At 36.8% G+C, this 15,120-nt stretch overlaps 2 protein-coding genes across 18 annotated transcripts in view; both read left to right on the top strand.

Annotated features, from left to right (window-relative positions):
* LOC117575421 (chloride channel protein 2) overlaps nucleotides 1-5,855 on the top strand; it is a 24,374-nt gene extending 18,519 nt beyond the window's left edge. For 9 of the 16 annotated variants that reach the window (XM_052008217.1, XM_052008216.1, XM_052008221.1 and 6 more), the window contains 5 exons: nucleotides 916-1,150; nucleotides 1,477-2,583; nucleotides 3,985-4,020; nucleotides 4,118-4,351; nucleotides 5,250-5,855. In XM_052008217.1, coding sequence (XP_051864177.1) covers nucleotides 916-1,150; nucleotides 1,477-2,583; nucleotides 3,985-4,020; nucleotides 4,118-4,351; nucleotides 5,250-5,576 — 1,939 coding nt within the window. In that variant the 3' untranslated portion in view covers nucleotides 5,577-5,855. Of the gene's footprint in view, nucleotides 1-915; nucleotides 1,151-1,476; nucleotides 2,584-2,697; nucleotides 2,743-2,867; nucleotides 2,913-3,388; nucleotides 3,906-3,984; nucleotides 4,021-4,117; nucleotides 4,352-5,249 lie in introns of those variants that run through there. The other 7 variants (XM_034259618.2, XM_034259615.2, XM_034259617.2 and 4 more) reach the window with 5 other exon arrangements.
* Nucleotides 1-15,120, top strand: part of LOC117575422 (chloride channel protein 2-like) — a 17,613-nt gene extending 2,493 nt beyond the window's left edge. Inside the window, exons 1-12 of one of the 2 annotated variants that reach the window (XM_034259620.2) lie at nucleotides 8,644-8,960; nucleotides 10,522-10,629; nucleotides 10,691-10,862; nucleotides 10,922-11,050; nucleotides 11,383-11,516; nucleotides 11,574-11,730; nucleotides 11,811-12,021; nucleotides 12,970-13,071; nucleotides 13,128-13,362; nucleotides 13,426-14,388; nucleotides 14,457-14,690; nucleotides 14,750-15,120. In XM_034259620.2, the coding sequence (XP_034115511.1) occupies nucleotides 8,784-8,960; nucleotides 10,522-10,629; nucleotides 10,691-10,862; nucleotides 10,922-11,050; nucleotides 11,383-11,516; nucleotides 11,574-11,730; nucleotides 11,811-12,021; nucleotides 12,970-13,071; nucleotides 13,128-13,362; nucleotides 13,426-14,388; nucleotides 14,457-14,690; nucleotides 14,750-15,004 (2,877 nt within the window). In that variant the 5' untranslated portion in view covers nucleotides 8,644-8,783 and the 3' untranslated portion in view covers nucleotides 15,005-15,120. Of the gene's footprint in view, nucleotides 1-8,643; nucleotides 8,961-10,521; nucleotides 10,630-10,690; nucleotides 10,863-10,921; nucleotides 11,051-11,382; nucleotides 11,517-11,573; nucleotides 11,731-11,810; nucleotides 12,022-12,969; nucleotides 13,072-13,127; nucleotides 13,363-13,425; nucleotides 14,389-14,456; nucleotides 14,691-14,749 lie in introns of those variants that run through there. The other variant, XM_052008224.1, reaches the window with a different exon arrangement.

Genomic DNA, 15,120 nt, shown 5'->3' with positions numbered 1-15,120 from the left:
AACATTTATTAAGCGCAATTACAATACCCTACCGAAAATTGGACCACAATGACTGGTGTCCAGATTTTCCTTTCTGTCTGATAATATTTATCGAAAAAGTGTGCAGAATTTGACATTAAAAAATTAACCACCACAACACATTTCAAGTTTGTTTGAGATCATAATATTATCAGAATAGATTTCAAGCAATGATTGTTCTACCTCTTGGAATAGTAATAATTTTGATGATCAGATCACTCTATTTGGATTTCAAGAAAAAAAAAATAAGACCTGATTTAATGAAAATTGATGCTCAGCAAAGGTTTAGTTCTCTACCACATTTGCGATTATGATTTTCAAATTAATTAATGAAATGAATGAAATAATATTTATATTTGATACCCATAGGCTAGAAGGGTATTATAACTTTGTACCTCCAGTAAATGTATATAATACCCAGAAGGAGACATCTCCGACTATAATAATTATAATTATATAAATATAATGGTAATTTTAAAGCTAGAGTCGATTTTTTGGTACATATAATAATAACTATAATCTTTATGATTCCTGAAAATTTCGTTGCGATCAGATAAAAATTGTAAAATTTATTTAAGAAACGCCTTTGACTGACAATCTGGTATGATCGAGTACTATCAATATATAATATTAAATATATGCTTTGTATTGTATATTTTTAATTTTTCTAAGTTGTAATTTGGAATATTTTAAAATTAATACCGCACTTTTTTGCTTCTATTCAAAATGTGTAGCAAGCATCTTACAGTACAGAACACTCGACAGTACTTTGGTAACTTGTTTTCTGTTTTCTTAGATAGTTCATTATAAAAAGTGTTTTATTTAGGTATTACTCTAGCATCTAGTTTGTTGTAAATAATGTTAATAGGATATTAATTTTGAAACTTTCCTTTGCAGTCGCTTTTTGTATCCTGGTTTTCTGGCGCTGTTGGTCTCCAGCATTTCGTTTCCCCTGGGCACGGGTCAGTTTCTGGCAGGTGAGCTCAGCACACATGAGCAGGTGACACAGCTGTTTAGCAACTTCACATGGTCTCGAGATGATTTGACTGTGGAACAGGCTGCGGTTGTCACTCACTGGATGACCAACTACACGAGCGTCTTTGGGAATCTAGTCTGCTACTTGGTATTCACGGTATGCTCAAATATTACGTATACGCTGCGTATACTATTTCTACATTTCAAATATAAAACATACAGTTCATATATTATATGTATGTAAATCGTTTTGAATATTAAGTATACGCAGTTAATGTATGGATATACAAAATTAAGTATACGCAGCCTGTTTTCTGAATTTATTTTAAATATGAAATATACGCAATGAGTGTATGCATTTTAAATATTAAGTATACGCTGCTTATATTCTGTAAACATTTTAAATATTAAGTATACGCTGCGTAAATCCTATAAACATTTCAAATATTAAATATACGCCTAACATTATTTCTTTGCTTGCAGTTCTTCTTCTCCATCATTGCGTCCACAATTCCTGTGCCATCAGGCATGTTCATCCCAGTCTTTAAGATTGGCGCCGCCTTTGGTCGCTTGGTGGGTGAATTTATGGCTTCGTGGTTTCCACATGGTGTTCGCTACGGTGGCCGCCTCTCACCCATTATGCCCGGTGGCTATGCTGTAGTGGGAGCCGCCGCTTTCTCCGGCTCTGTGACGCACACCGTCTCCGTGGCCGTGATTATCTTCGAGATGACGGGTCAAATCACGCACGTGGTGCCCGTGATGATAGCTGTGCTGGTGGCGAATGCGGTGGCCGCGCTGCTGCAGCCCTCGATTTACGACAGTATTATACTGATAAAGAAGCTGCCTTATCTGCCGGATCTGCTGCCCTCCAGCTCGGGCATGTACAGCATCTTTGTGGAGGACTTTATGGTGCGCGATGTGAAATACATTTGGCATGGCATCTCCTATCAGAAGCTCAAGGAGGTGCTCAAGATCAACAAGACGCTGCGCTCGCTGCCCCTGGTCGATAGTCCAGAGAACATGATACTTCTGGGCTCGGTGCAGCGTTACGAACTGATCAAGATCATCGAGAAGCATATTGGACGCGAGAAGCGCATGGAGGTGGCGCAAAAGTGGCAAAAGGAGGCCGAGGAGCGTGCCCTCGAAGAGGAGAAGAAGAAACAGGAGGCAGAGCAGAGGCAGCGACGCCCCTCACGCTTCGAAGTGCTGCCCGCTCCCGATATTCTCAGTCTGCGTCAGATTGCCAACGACGAAATGCTGCCACCAAAAAAGCGAGCTGAGACCTTGCACAGTTCGTTGACGCCCCGCAAATCCATACTGAAGAAGACAAACTCGTTCAATCTAAAGACCTACACTCCCGCCTCGCCTCACAGTCCCAGCATCACGCCGTACACAACGATCACTGGCAACTCTGAGTTTCGCATACGCTCCGCCTTCGAGGCCATCTTCAAGAAGTCGACGACGCTGCAGGACGTGCAGCCCGATCCGGAGATGGGCTCCGTCTCGCCCGAGACAGCCGACAGTGGGGTGCAAGTGCAGCAGGCACCCAGTGCGCCCAGCACTCCTGGCATCTCGAAGAAGGTTCAGCTGGTAAGTTGCTTGCTCATTGATTATGCATAATTAAGTGTCAGTTTTGGGGCAATATTAACCACTTGTTGCGGCTTTATGTGTGTTGTGCTTACTATTTAACATTTGCATTCCAAGCAAGCACAAAACAATTGGAACTTTGTGACCGATCAGATCATGCTGGTAAGTAGATCATCCCCATCGCAATGCACTCTCTCTCTCTCTCTCTCTCTCTCTCTGATAATGAATCTTTCTGTGTGTGGCACATCTCTATCTATCTATCACTAATCTCATTCCATATCTGCAAGCAAGTAAACCCAATTTCAGCGCAAGAGGAAACCGTAATACAAATGGTAAACTTTTTGAAATACTTTATACTGAGTAGTCTACATTGTATGGCGCTAGACCTTCACTGTTGTTATAATCGAAAGTTAGGGATACAAAGGGGAGCGGGGAGAACGAAAATCATTTTTTATGCGCCAAGTTTCGCATTCGAAATAAAAATGATTTTAGTTATTGTGATGCCCACAGTCCCACTCAAACTAATGCTTTTAAGCTACTTCTTAAAACTTTTTCAAATTAAAAACTATAATTAAAAGCTTTTAAGTCAATCACAATTTAATTTTATAAAGTGAAAACCCGCTTTTTTTTATTGATTTTAACATTTATATAACCCAATAAAGACCTGCCCCGGGAATATCTCACATTTAGCCATAGCTTTCATAATTATTTGTTTGCTTCTATGCTTGAGAATCAGCTGATCCTGTTGTTAGTTTAATATGAAATATGTGTGTCTGTGTTTAACGCTTCATAAATGCCGCGCGATAAGGATGACAAAGATGATACACCAATAACAGATAAAGCAAACAAACTGCTGCCCAACGAAGCCAATACAGATAAGCCCTGCATTAAATTCAAAACAAATAAAGTTTCAGATATTAATAGACAGCCCCATTTTATTGAGATACACGAACCTGCCGTACACATAGAAAATGAGTGCAAGAATGCAAAAGAAACAGAAAAGCAAAAAAAGCGAAAGAAAATTCACTTCAACAACAATGTGAAAGTAAAAGATTCGCCCAATCATAGCTATACCTTGGATAGGATTTGCGAGGCAGACGCAGAAACAGAAGCTGAGGCAGAAATAGAGAAAGAGGCAAGTGAATTGGGTTTTACGATAGAAGATGTCGATGATAAAAACGATCCCGAAGATAGTTGCGATGGGGTAAGTGAAGTTGTCTCTTCAATCTACTCTCTGTATTCTAACACATTTAACTAACTAACTAACCAACTAGACTAAATCTAATATTTATATTAGATACACATTTAACACAAACCTTCTCTATTCTATTCTCTCTCTTGTCCAAAAACGCACACTGTTCTGTTCTGTTCTTGTAAACACATTCACACAAACACCTCCATTAGACTCCGCCTATGAAAAAGGCGAAATCGGTGCAATTGGTATGTAAAAAACTTGTTGAAGTCCTGTTGTTGATCTATTTTATAATCCCATGTTATTGGTGAATAGCAAATAATAACGTAACTTTAATTCTTTTAGCCAAGGGAACGCGTTATCGACATGTCACCGGAGGACCAGAAGCAATGGGAACTGGAGGAAATGCTGAAACCCATTGATTTGGAGAAGGCACAGATTCACATAGATCCCTCGCCCTTTCAGCTCGTCGAACGCACTTCCATCCTTAAGGTGCACTCGTTGTTCTCCATGGTGGGCATCAATCATGCCTACGTAACTAAGATCGGACGACTTGTCGGAGTGGTGGGACTCAAGGAGGTAAGCCACAGACTTTTTTTATACCAGCCTACCCATAGGGTTGTAGGGGTTTATAACTTTGTGACCGAAGAAAAAAGCTTCTCCGACTCCATAAAATATATTTATCCCTGATCAGTGCCAACAGTTGATGTAACCACGTTCGTCAATGTCAATGTCTGTCTGTCTTTATGTAGGCGTTTTATCTGAGATAGAGCAACAACTTTCATTTGGTAACACTTGTTATCACTGCGCGCTGAAAAAGTTTACTTTAGTTTCTGGCACGTCGTTTCCTTTTTCGCCCTCAATCGATAATAACTACGATCCTTATGACTCCTGTAAATGTTTTGATATATTTTGATATATATGGTATAATTTAATGATATTACCAGAATGTATAGTTGTAGTATAAGTATCTGAGAAAATTAGCTGTTGTTATATTTTTGCATATTCAGTATATTAATTTGGTATATTTTAAAGATATTACGCATTGTAATATAATAGTACATCTATATTATAAAATATAGTTTTCGGCATATTTTTAGTATTTTTTGGTATATTTTAATAATATTACTGTATTGAATTGATTTTCATGTAAATGAATAGTGAGCATGTCACAGTCAAGCACACGCGACTGTAGCTTTCTTACTTGTTTTTGCAATATTTGAGTATTTTTTGGTATATTGATTCGGTATCTTTTAAATGATATTGCCAGAATGTATGGTTGTAGTAAAACTATTTGCGAAAATTGGCTGTTGGTATAATTCTGGTATATTCTGGTATATGAATTTGGTATATTTTGGTATTATGTTGGCATATATTGCAAATCAGTAGCGGGCATATCACAGTCGAGAGCACTCGACTGTAGCTTTTATAATTATTCAAAATTATTGTATATTAATAAAAAAGTTTTTTCTTGCAGCTACGCAAGGCCATCGAGGATATCAACAGCAACAGCTTTGTAGCCCATCCGCGGGACGATGAGATCGATGGCGATACGAAGTCAGCTGTGGAGAAGCCTCTGCTGTCGCCAAGTGCCAGTGACAAGGCTGTGGATATGACAATCACATCGATGGATTCGGCGTTATCCAATTCGGACAATTGCTCGGATATTGAGATGGAGCACATGAAGTCATTGGATACGCCGGAAGTGACGCTTACAATGCCTCCAACAGATACAAATACAACAACAACAACAACAACAATAATAGACACAAACGACACACAGAACATAAACAAAAGTGTTTAAAATAGGCTTCAATCTTATGTTATGTTACGTTATGTTATATGTATATTGACTCGTTAGTTATGACAACATACCGATATTTCATGTTGTCCGCAAGTCTGTAAAGATCAGTTAAAGTTAAGTTACATCATAATTTAATTAGAATATCAAGTTGTTATGTATTCACATGTATGAATATGTATACATATGTATGTATATTTCTTTAGTGCATAAAGTCAAAGATATCGTGATCTATATTTAAGTTCAAATCAATGCGAAATAAAAGATTAACAATAACACTCATTTTCACATTTCCCACTGAATCGTCTTGAACTTTACTCTAATCTCATGATTCACATTCACATTTTTTGTTTACCAATTTGTGCACATAAAATCTAATTTTATTCTTTATGGTCGGGTCAAATTGTTTTGTGGACCACTCAAAAGGCTTTTGACTGAACATTGTTTATTCATCAATGATGTGTCAATCGATCAATTTGCAGTTGCCAAAACAAGTTAAAGTTCTGGCTCAAATAATTCAAGTGTAATAAAATATTGCTAATGATAGAAATCAATTTATGACCCACTTGAGCTAACGGTACTCGTAAATTGTGAGTCAGAGTTTTGATGATCTGTCGAGGCATTTGTGAAATCATTTTGATTTTTAACTCATATTTCTGACTACTTATCATTTCTTTTTAAATTATTTGTCGAATAAATTCAATTATTATGTTGCACTTCGGAGAACGTTGTAAATTCTATGAAGGCAAAACCTGGACCAAAATTTGCACTGGAAAATACTCGGAAAACATTAAACTGCGATTCGCAAATCTTGCAGTTCAGATAGGCGACAAATATGCCATTTACGAGGCGGATAAGAATCAGTTCTTGGTATCAATAGGTAACAGTCCAATAATGCGTGAAGAACGAATTGAGCTCAAAGAGAACAATTTTATTAATGCCGATTCCAAAAAAATCATTGAGGATGTATATGCCATGACATGTCTACCATATAGATTTCGCTTCACCGAGGAAATTGTCAAAGAATGTACGCGAAGAAATAAAGTTCATGCCCGGCACACTATTCTAAACTATCCGCGCTACGAAGAAATGGTGGAGAGGTTGATGGAACAGCACTTTAGGTTATCCCGTAGAAACTGCTCAAATTTCTTCAATGGAACCAATTACTGGCCATTGATCATCATCGCTTTTCTACTTATTTTTGTTATGTTTTGCTACAGAACGAGATTGTAATGGATCGATTTAGTATTTGATTAATATGTGTAGCTTATTAATAACTTAATAGTAATATTAATAACTTAATAATGGATAATAAACAAACTTGTAATCTTCATAATATAAAAAAAATCTGATATTTTTCATGAACATAAAGTTAGTTGCAATGTAAAATTAAACCAAAATTAAAAATAAGTTTGCGTTTATTTGTCTGCATTATATAAAATCTAGTGTGTATTAAGCTTTAATAGCTATCAGGCGGCTATTGCAGCATTTTAGAGTAAAGTACTTTTACATAATAATGATAATATATATTTCAAATAATAATATATAATTCGCAATTATTTTCGTCTTTTACAATTATTTTTACTCATATTACTCATATATTAATAAATTATATTATATATATATATAAATTATATTATATATTATATTTTAGGCCTAGGTCTTTTATTTCCTTGTTAATGTTAGCAAAACAAAATTGCTTAGATAAGGACAAAGCAACAGGCGTAAAGTTAACTTCAGTAGCAACAAATTTAGTTTGTCACCTTAGTTATGGTGTAAAGAGTGAGATTATATATTATGAGTATGTGTATACCGAAATATTAAATTTTAGTTTTTTTTGCAGTATATTCGGAATATTTTGAGAAAAATACCGCAACATATATATTTCTTTTATTCAAAATGGGTAGCGGGTATCTCCCAGTCGGGTACACTCGACTGTAGCTTTCTTACTTGTTATTAATGTAACTTCCGTTATTATTATTATTTTTAAATATTTATGTATGTATTTATTTATTTTAGTATTTTTTATGTATTTTTAAATATTTTATTCAAAATTGTAAAGCAATAAATAAAATAAATTGTAAAGTAATGGGCCTTTGAAATAACTTGGGTAAAAGCTAGAAGCTTTTTACAAAGAAAGGGTAAAGAAAAAGAACACTATCATCTTCGTTTATCATAGAATTTTATATATCATCATTTATTAGCAAATCTTTATTAAATAATGCTTTTATAACAGACTAAAATTTATCTTCGAGTTTGAATACTGTTTTGAATTTTCATGGTGGCTCTTTAGAAAGTGCTTTACAATGAATGTAACCGCATAGTACACACTTTTTTATCAAGCTAGCAAGCAATACTATGTTTATATGTTTATAATATATTTTTTGGTGGTTGAGTCCAATTTTATCTGACATGAATGTACAAAATGTAGTTATCTAAAAAACATAATAAAATAACAAGTAAGAAAGCTACCCGCTACCCATTTTTAATAAAAGCAAACTAAATAATATACAATATACTGAATTAATATACCACAAAAATACTAAAAATATACCAAAGGATATTTTGGGTATATTAATGCAGTACTACATTTAAAATATATCATAGAGTTCAAAATATACCTGATTGTTAGCCAAAGCAAAAGTCTTCGCTGATGACTCTGATCAAGAATATATATACTTTATAGGGTCGAAGATGTCTCCTTTTGCCTGTTACATACATTTCCTAACTGCACAAAGTTATAATACTTCTACCCTATGGGTAGCGGGTATAAAAAGTAGAGAGTTCCCATGGGGTTAATGATTCTACTGAAATCGCAAATGATATCACAACTTAGCCGGAAAAGAGAGTGAAATGGCAACTGAGGTTAGTGGGACTTATTGGCCAGTTAACTCTCACAGTTGTAGCCTGCGACTGAGTCGACTGAGAAAATAACCGCTGTCTCTGCCGCAGTTGCGTTGCTGCCGCAGTTGGCGTCGCAGTCGCAGTTACAGCCGCAGGCTGAGGGCAACAGCTGCGGCTACTCGATCACATTTATTGGCTTAGGTTGATAAACTCATTTTGGCAGCGGCGGTGCTCGGATGTCTCCCGCTTGTGGATCCACAAAAAAAGTGCAAGTTCTAATTAACTAAAAAAAAAATTAGCAATAATTAACTCGAAAGCGGATATCGAGCGAGTGGAAAAATTTAAATCACTTCAATTTTGTGCACCATGAAACGCCACAGCAATGCCGAGGACTCTGAACCCATAGTATCAACATCGCGACAAGCTGCGCCCAGTATTCAATCGGCTGATAATTATTCAAATGGCTCCACAATGCGACAGGAGCAGGAGAAACGTGAAATCGCTGGCGAGGATCAGGATGATTTGGGATATACGTACACATTGGTGAGCAAAGAGAAAGTGCAACTGCAAAGTGTTAAAAATAAATATAAGTAATTAATAAGGTGAAATAATCTTTGAATAAGATAGAATATCCTTTTCAGTTAATTTTTTTCTGGTTAATATTTAAAACAAAACATTTACTTGAAGTTCTTGCAAAGAAAATGGAATATTGTTTAACAATAAAACATTTCCTTGACGTTCCTTAAATCTTTTAATTTTCTTATTGAATATGCTTTTTAATAAAATTTGTGGAAATAGTTAAAAAAAAAAAAGGAATACTTGAAATTGAATAATATTTAAAAACTAAACATTTTCTTGCAAGGGAACTATAAATCTTTAAATTTTTTAATATTTTTATTAAATATTCTTTTTAATGAAATTTGTAGAAAATAGTTTGAAAAAAAGGAATATAATTTTTAGCAATGAAACTTTAAATGATAAAATTTTGCCATTTGTGATTTTTCGCACTAATACAAAATTGTATACTAAATAATCTTTTTTTAACATTAGTTATATTAGCAGTTAAAATTAATTAATTAAATTATATTTCAAAGATATACCTCTTTTTTAAATTTAGGTAGCAAATCACTATCCTTCTCGATTCCCCTTAAATGCAGTTTTTCTTTCTAACAAATTCGCAATTAGTGAAGACACGAACCTGCTCGAAAGCTTTCGAGCAATGGCGCCGCCTTGAAAAAGCTTAATTTCGCTGATAAGTGATAAATTGTAAATGGAATTTGAACGTTTAACGTATGCAATTAGAAATTCAATTTTATATAATAAACTTCAATTACAATTAGAATAGTAAATGGTTTAAAATTATATCAATTACACTTAAAATTATTTATGCTCCAGCTATAGAACAGATTAGCTGCTATTTGATGTACATATTATTTAGCTGAGGACAGCAAATACAACTAATTGGTAAATACGTGGTGATAATTTGTCAGTTATCTAGCCTAATATTTGATATGATAATGACATAAGTCCGGACAAGCATCAGGTCTAGGTTTGACTTGGAATTGTTTGCGTCGCTTTTTAGTTGTGCAAATATTTTGTAGTCACCTATTCATTCAGCTTTGGCTTTGATTAATGTCACCGCTCAGTTGACGCTAATATTTTATTATATATATTTATAAATCTTTTGTTGGGAATTGTTTTTTCACTTTTTTGCGATTATTTTCCGGAGAGCTGCGTTAATTAAGCCTAATTAGCACCGCTTAAAGTGTTTAATTCGCTGCGCATGTGATAAAATGTGACTATTTTATTTACAATTCTTTTATTTTGGTTACGAACTCGGGTTCTACATATTTACATACACACGAGTGTATCTAGCTGACTGTACAATACATACGTACTCGAGTGGCACAAGCCACACCGAGAGACATGACACGAATTGAACGACTATCTAAATATGTTAATTTTTTAGCACATCTGTTATCGAGCCGACATGTGACAAATTGTGTGGTTTTGTCTGTCTGTCTGTCACTCTATCAATTCATCAACTTGTTTGTCCTTCCGTCTTTAAATCGCATGAATCACACTTTATAATTATATTCGTTAGATGTATGGCCGATACTCGAGGGATCTGCAACAATTCGCAGGCGACGAAGCTCGAAGATTACGAAAACTCGCCAAGTTACGCAAACAGGAGGACAAACTCAGGAGCCAGGTGAATTTAAGGAAGACACAACAGAAGTGTATATAATAATATCCAATCTGAGCATTTCTAGCTGCTAGAATTGGAAAACAATGAGCCCACTCGAATGCAAGGTTACTATGCTTGGCTCTGGCAAAAAATCGCCGATCGCATGAGCAAGGATTGGATCTTCCTCACCATTTGTGGCATCATTATGGCTCTCATTGCCTATCTTATGGACGAAGGCATACGCCTTCTGATTGAACGTAAGTTTTTAGCATTACTTTATGACTGTCGTTATATGACTTGAGTTATATCATTTCAGTTCGTTTCTGGTTCTACAAGGGCATCACTGCCGATCCTTTCGGACAGTATTTTGGTTGGGTTCTGGTGCCAGTTGTGATGATGGTTTTCACAGCATTCTTTGTGCATCTTATATCTCCCCAAGCAGCAGGTAATAATGATAATGACTGCTGAATATTTATAGCTACATTTGGCATCCAATATTCCTTTATTTAATAGACTAGCCAATTTGAAATTGCTTAGGGATTTTTAAATAAATCTTAATTCATACTGAATTTAATTCTAACTGTAGCAAAAACAAAGAACTGCACATTAATATTTTATATTTACTTCTATAATTATTGTAGACTACATCATTACAACAATATAATATCACAATTATTCAAGAAACTTTTTTTCATTCACCAAACTTTTATTAGCGCCATCTATTGCTCGAAGTTAGACTTGTATCTTAGCTAACTTTAATTACCTCATTTTCCTCAGGCTCTGGCATTCCCGAAATGAAGACCATTCTGCGGGGCGTTACACTGAAGAACTATTTGTCATTCAAGACCTTGGTGGCCAAGGTTCTTGGCCTCACAGTTGTCTTGGGCAGTGGCATGCCCTTGGGTAAGGAGGTGAGTACTTAAGTAATTCTATTTCGGAGCTGGTTTAAATTGGATATATCTCTTTAGGGTCCCTATGTACATATCGCCAGCATTGTGGCGAACTTGCTGAGCAAGATGGCGACTCCATTCCGCAGCATTTATCAGAATGAATCTCGTAGCAATGAAATGCTGGCAGCTGCCTGTGCCTTGGGTTTGGGCACATGCTTTGCAGCTCCAATTGGAGGTGAGTCGAATTCGAACTTACCATAAATTCCAAATCGAAATAAAATTAATGTTTAAACATGAATATTTATTCTTTTGTAGCTGTTTTGTTCAGCATTGAAGTGACCACCACCTATTTTGCTGTTCGCAATTACTGGCGTGGCTTCTTTGGCTGTGTGATAGGCGCCTCAGCAGTGCGACTTTTATCCGTTTGGTTCCAGGGAGCTGACACTGTCCACGCCGTGTATCCTACGAATATAGCCACTGAGTTTCCGTTCGATTCCAGAGAATTGGTATTCTTCGCATTGACTGGGTGAGTTCTCTTTGAAAAATGATTTGCTTATTACAACAGTTTTGCATAAACTAGCGGCAATCTTATAATTTTAATATATTTTAAAACCTGTCTGCAAATTTAGCATACACATCTTGGTTTAAGATTGTTTCAACCTTAAAATCTTGTTTCTAAACTCAAAGCTTAAACCAAGATTTTGTCTGCACTTTTATTGTTTTTTCGAATTAAATAATTGTTCCCTTCATTTTTCTTGAAACTGTTATACATTTGTTTTATAGTTCATTAGTTATTGCATTTATTAAAAAATTATATTTTTCTTTGTATGTAAATTTATATACAATACTGGACCAACAAAATCGTAATTCTACTTCTACGTTTATATATTACTAATCGCATGTCGAGTATTCATAAATCGTTAGTAATTGTCTTAGTTAGATGGCTGAGAATTAATGCTATTTTTATTTCAAATCTAAAATATACTATTCTAAGACAAAAGTACCAAAGAACTGAAAATAGTTTTCTCTAATTAGCATTTATTAGTTGCATGATAAATCATGATTATTTAATTTTATATCAGCTATAAAAAGAACATGTTAGGGAAGCTTTTATATTATTTCTATTACTAGTAGCAGTAATATAATATAGATATTACTTTTACTAGTAATAGAAATAATAAAAAACATGTTATTTTCGTATTAGCAGTAAGCCTATCTTTAACATGACAAAAATACTATTACATACCCAGAACTGGTTAATAGGTTTTTAAAAGAATACATTTTAAGAGGTGGATTTAAAAATGTATTTGAAAGTAGAAAAATAAATAAACTGATCAACTGATCAATTATTGAAGAATGCACTTTGCTTAACAAGTTGTTATTCAAACATGTTATTTAGTTAATCCTAAAATGTATTTTAAAGTAAACAAGTAGAGTACCATACATATTCTATAATTCCTTCATTCCTTTTCAGCGCTCTCTGTGGTCTGCTTGGTGCTTCATTTGTGTGGATTCATCGTCACTATGTGTTGTTCATTCGCTCCAGCAAAGCGCTGAATAAGTTTCTGCAAAAGAAGTAAGTGTTTTAACATTATTATCAAACATTACCTATATTCTATTCTCTATTTATAGTCGTTTGCTATATCCCGCCATAATAACCTTGCTTATCTCGACACTCACCTTCCCCTTGGGCACGGGACAATTCCTAGGCGGCGATCTTGAGACTGAGAAGCAACTGACGCATCTCTTCAGTAACTTTACCTGGACAAGCACGGATCTGAATACGGAACAGTCAGAGATAGTGTCGCACTGGACAACAAAATATACGAGTGTCTTTGGCAATCTCATCTGCTATACGCTCTTCCATGTAAGTAGCGAACTCCCTAAGCACTCCCTTCGACACTCACTTAAGAAACATTCTCCCGATTAGTTCTTCTTTTCGATTATTGGCTCCACGATGGCTGTGCCACATGGAATGTTCATTCCCGCTCTGAAGATTGGCAGCGGTTTTGGTCGCTTGATGGGTGAATTCGTTGCCTGGCTATTTCCCCTTGGCGTTCGCTATGGCGACTGCATGTCACCCATTATGCCGGCTGCCTATGCGCTTGTGGGTGCCGCAGCATTTTCTGGTTCCGTGACTCACTCCATTTCCGTTGCCGTTGTGGTCTTTGAGATCTCGGGACAGATTGCCTTTGTGGTTCCTGTGCTGGTTGCAGTGCTGGTGGCCAATGCGGTGGCTTCGCTGTTACAGCCATCCATGTACGAGAGCGTCATCCAGATTAAGAAGCTTCCCTATTTGCCCGATCTGCTCTACACAAACTCCAACTTGTACAAGAAGTGCGTTGAGGATTTCATGGTGAGGGATGTCAAGTACATTTGGCAAGGCATCTCCTATCAGAAGCTCAAGGAAGTGCTCAGGAAGAACAAGAAACTGCGATCGCTCCCCTTGGTGGAGAGTCCCGAGAACCTCATACTGTTGGGTTCAGTGCAGCGCATGGAACTGGCTAAGTTGATTGAGCAGCAAATTGGACGTGAGAAGCGTATGCAGACAGCTGAACGATGGCGCGAGGAGGAGCTGAAGGAGCAGGCAGCTGTTCGACGTCCTTCGCGCTTCGAGGTGATTCCAGCTGAACAAGCACTCAGTCTGCGACACATAGCGAGTGAGGAGATGTTACCCTCGGAGCGGCGTGAAGCTCTGGAGCAGCACAAGTCCATTCTGAAGAAGAGCTCTCTGAGCTTGAAGGACCAATCCAACGATTCGCTCAACAGCGTCAATAGTGGCGAGTGGCAACTGCGTTCCGGCTACCGAAAATCAGCTGATCAGCTTGATCTGGAATCTGGCTCCAATGAGGATATGCAGACCACAACAAGTCCCTCCAAGAGAGTGCACTTGGTAAGGATTACCGTACTATTTTGAAATCAATGATTTATTGATTTGATTGCTCCTCAATTCTGTTTCAGTGTGGCGATCGTGTTGTGGACATGTCACCCGAGGGCAAGAAGCAATGGGAGCTGGATCAGCTGGCAAAACCGATTGACTTTAAGGCGGCTGCTTGCTGCATTGATCCCTCCCCTTTCCAGCTGGTTGAGCGCACCTCTCTACTGAGAGTGCATTCTGTGTTCTCCATGATGGGCGTGAATCATGCTTATGTCACTCGAATCGGACGCCTCGTTGGCGTTGTCAGTCTCAAGGAGGTGAGTTATCCATTCTTTAGCAATCTTTTCTTAAAACTAACTCATCTCTCATCTAATAGCTCCGCCAAGCCATCGAGGAAATCAACAATCAGAGCTTTGAAGCAACTCCTCAACAACAGCAACAGCAACAGCCTGCAGATGTGAAACCTTTGCTGGCTGCCAGCTCCGATGAGGGCGTAAATACCACAATTACCTCCGGCAACTCCCTGTCCTCAGCCCTTGTCATTGGCCAAGGCGGCCGCCCCATTGCTCAGGATGGTCACACACACGTCACCATTGACCAGGTCGAGGAGCAGCCCTCAAAAACAAAATAGAATTACTTTCATTTAATAGTCGAGAAGAACCTTTAGTGTTGTTTCAAATTGTCAGGAGCAGGACTCAATGAACATTTGTCTGGAATACAAAATGCCTCAACTATCTATAGAAATGT

This window comes from Drosophila albomicans, chromosome 2R (assembly GCF_009650485.2).
Source record: "Drosophila albomicans strain 15112-1751.03 chromosome 2R, ASM965048v2, whole genome shotgun sequence".
In the NCBI taxonomy this organism is placed as follows: Eukaryota; Metazoa; Arthropoda; class Insecta; order Diptera; family Drosophilidae; genus Drosophila; species Drosophila albomicans.
Note: the sequence above shows the minus strand (reverse complement) of the source record. Positions and strands in the feature narration are given on the sequence as shown.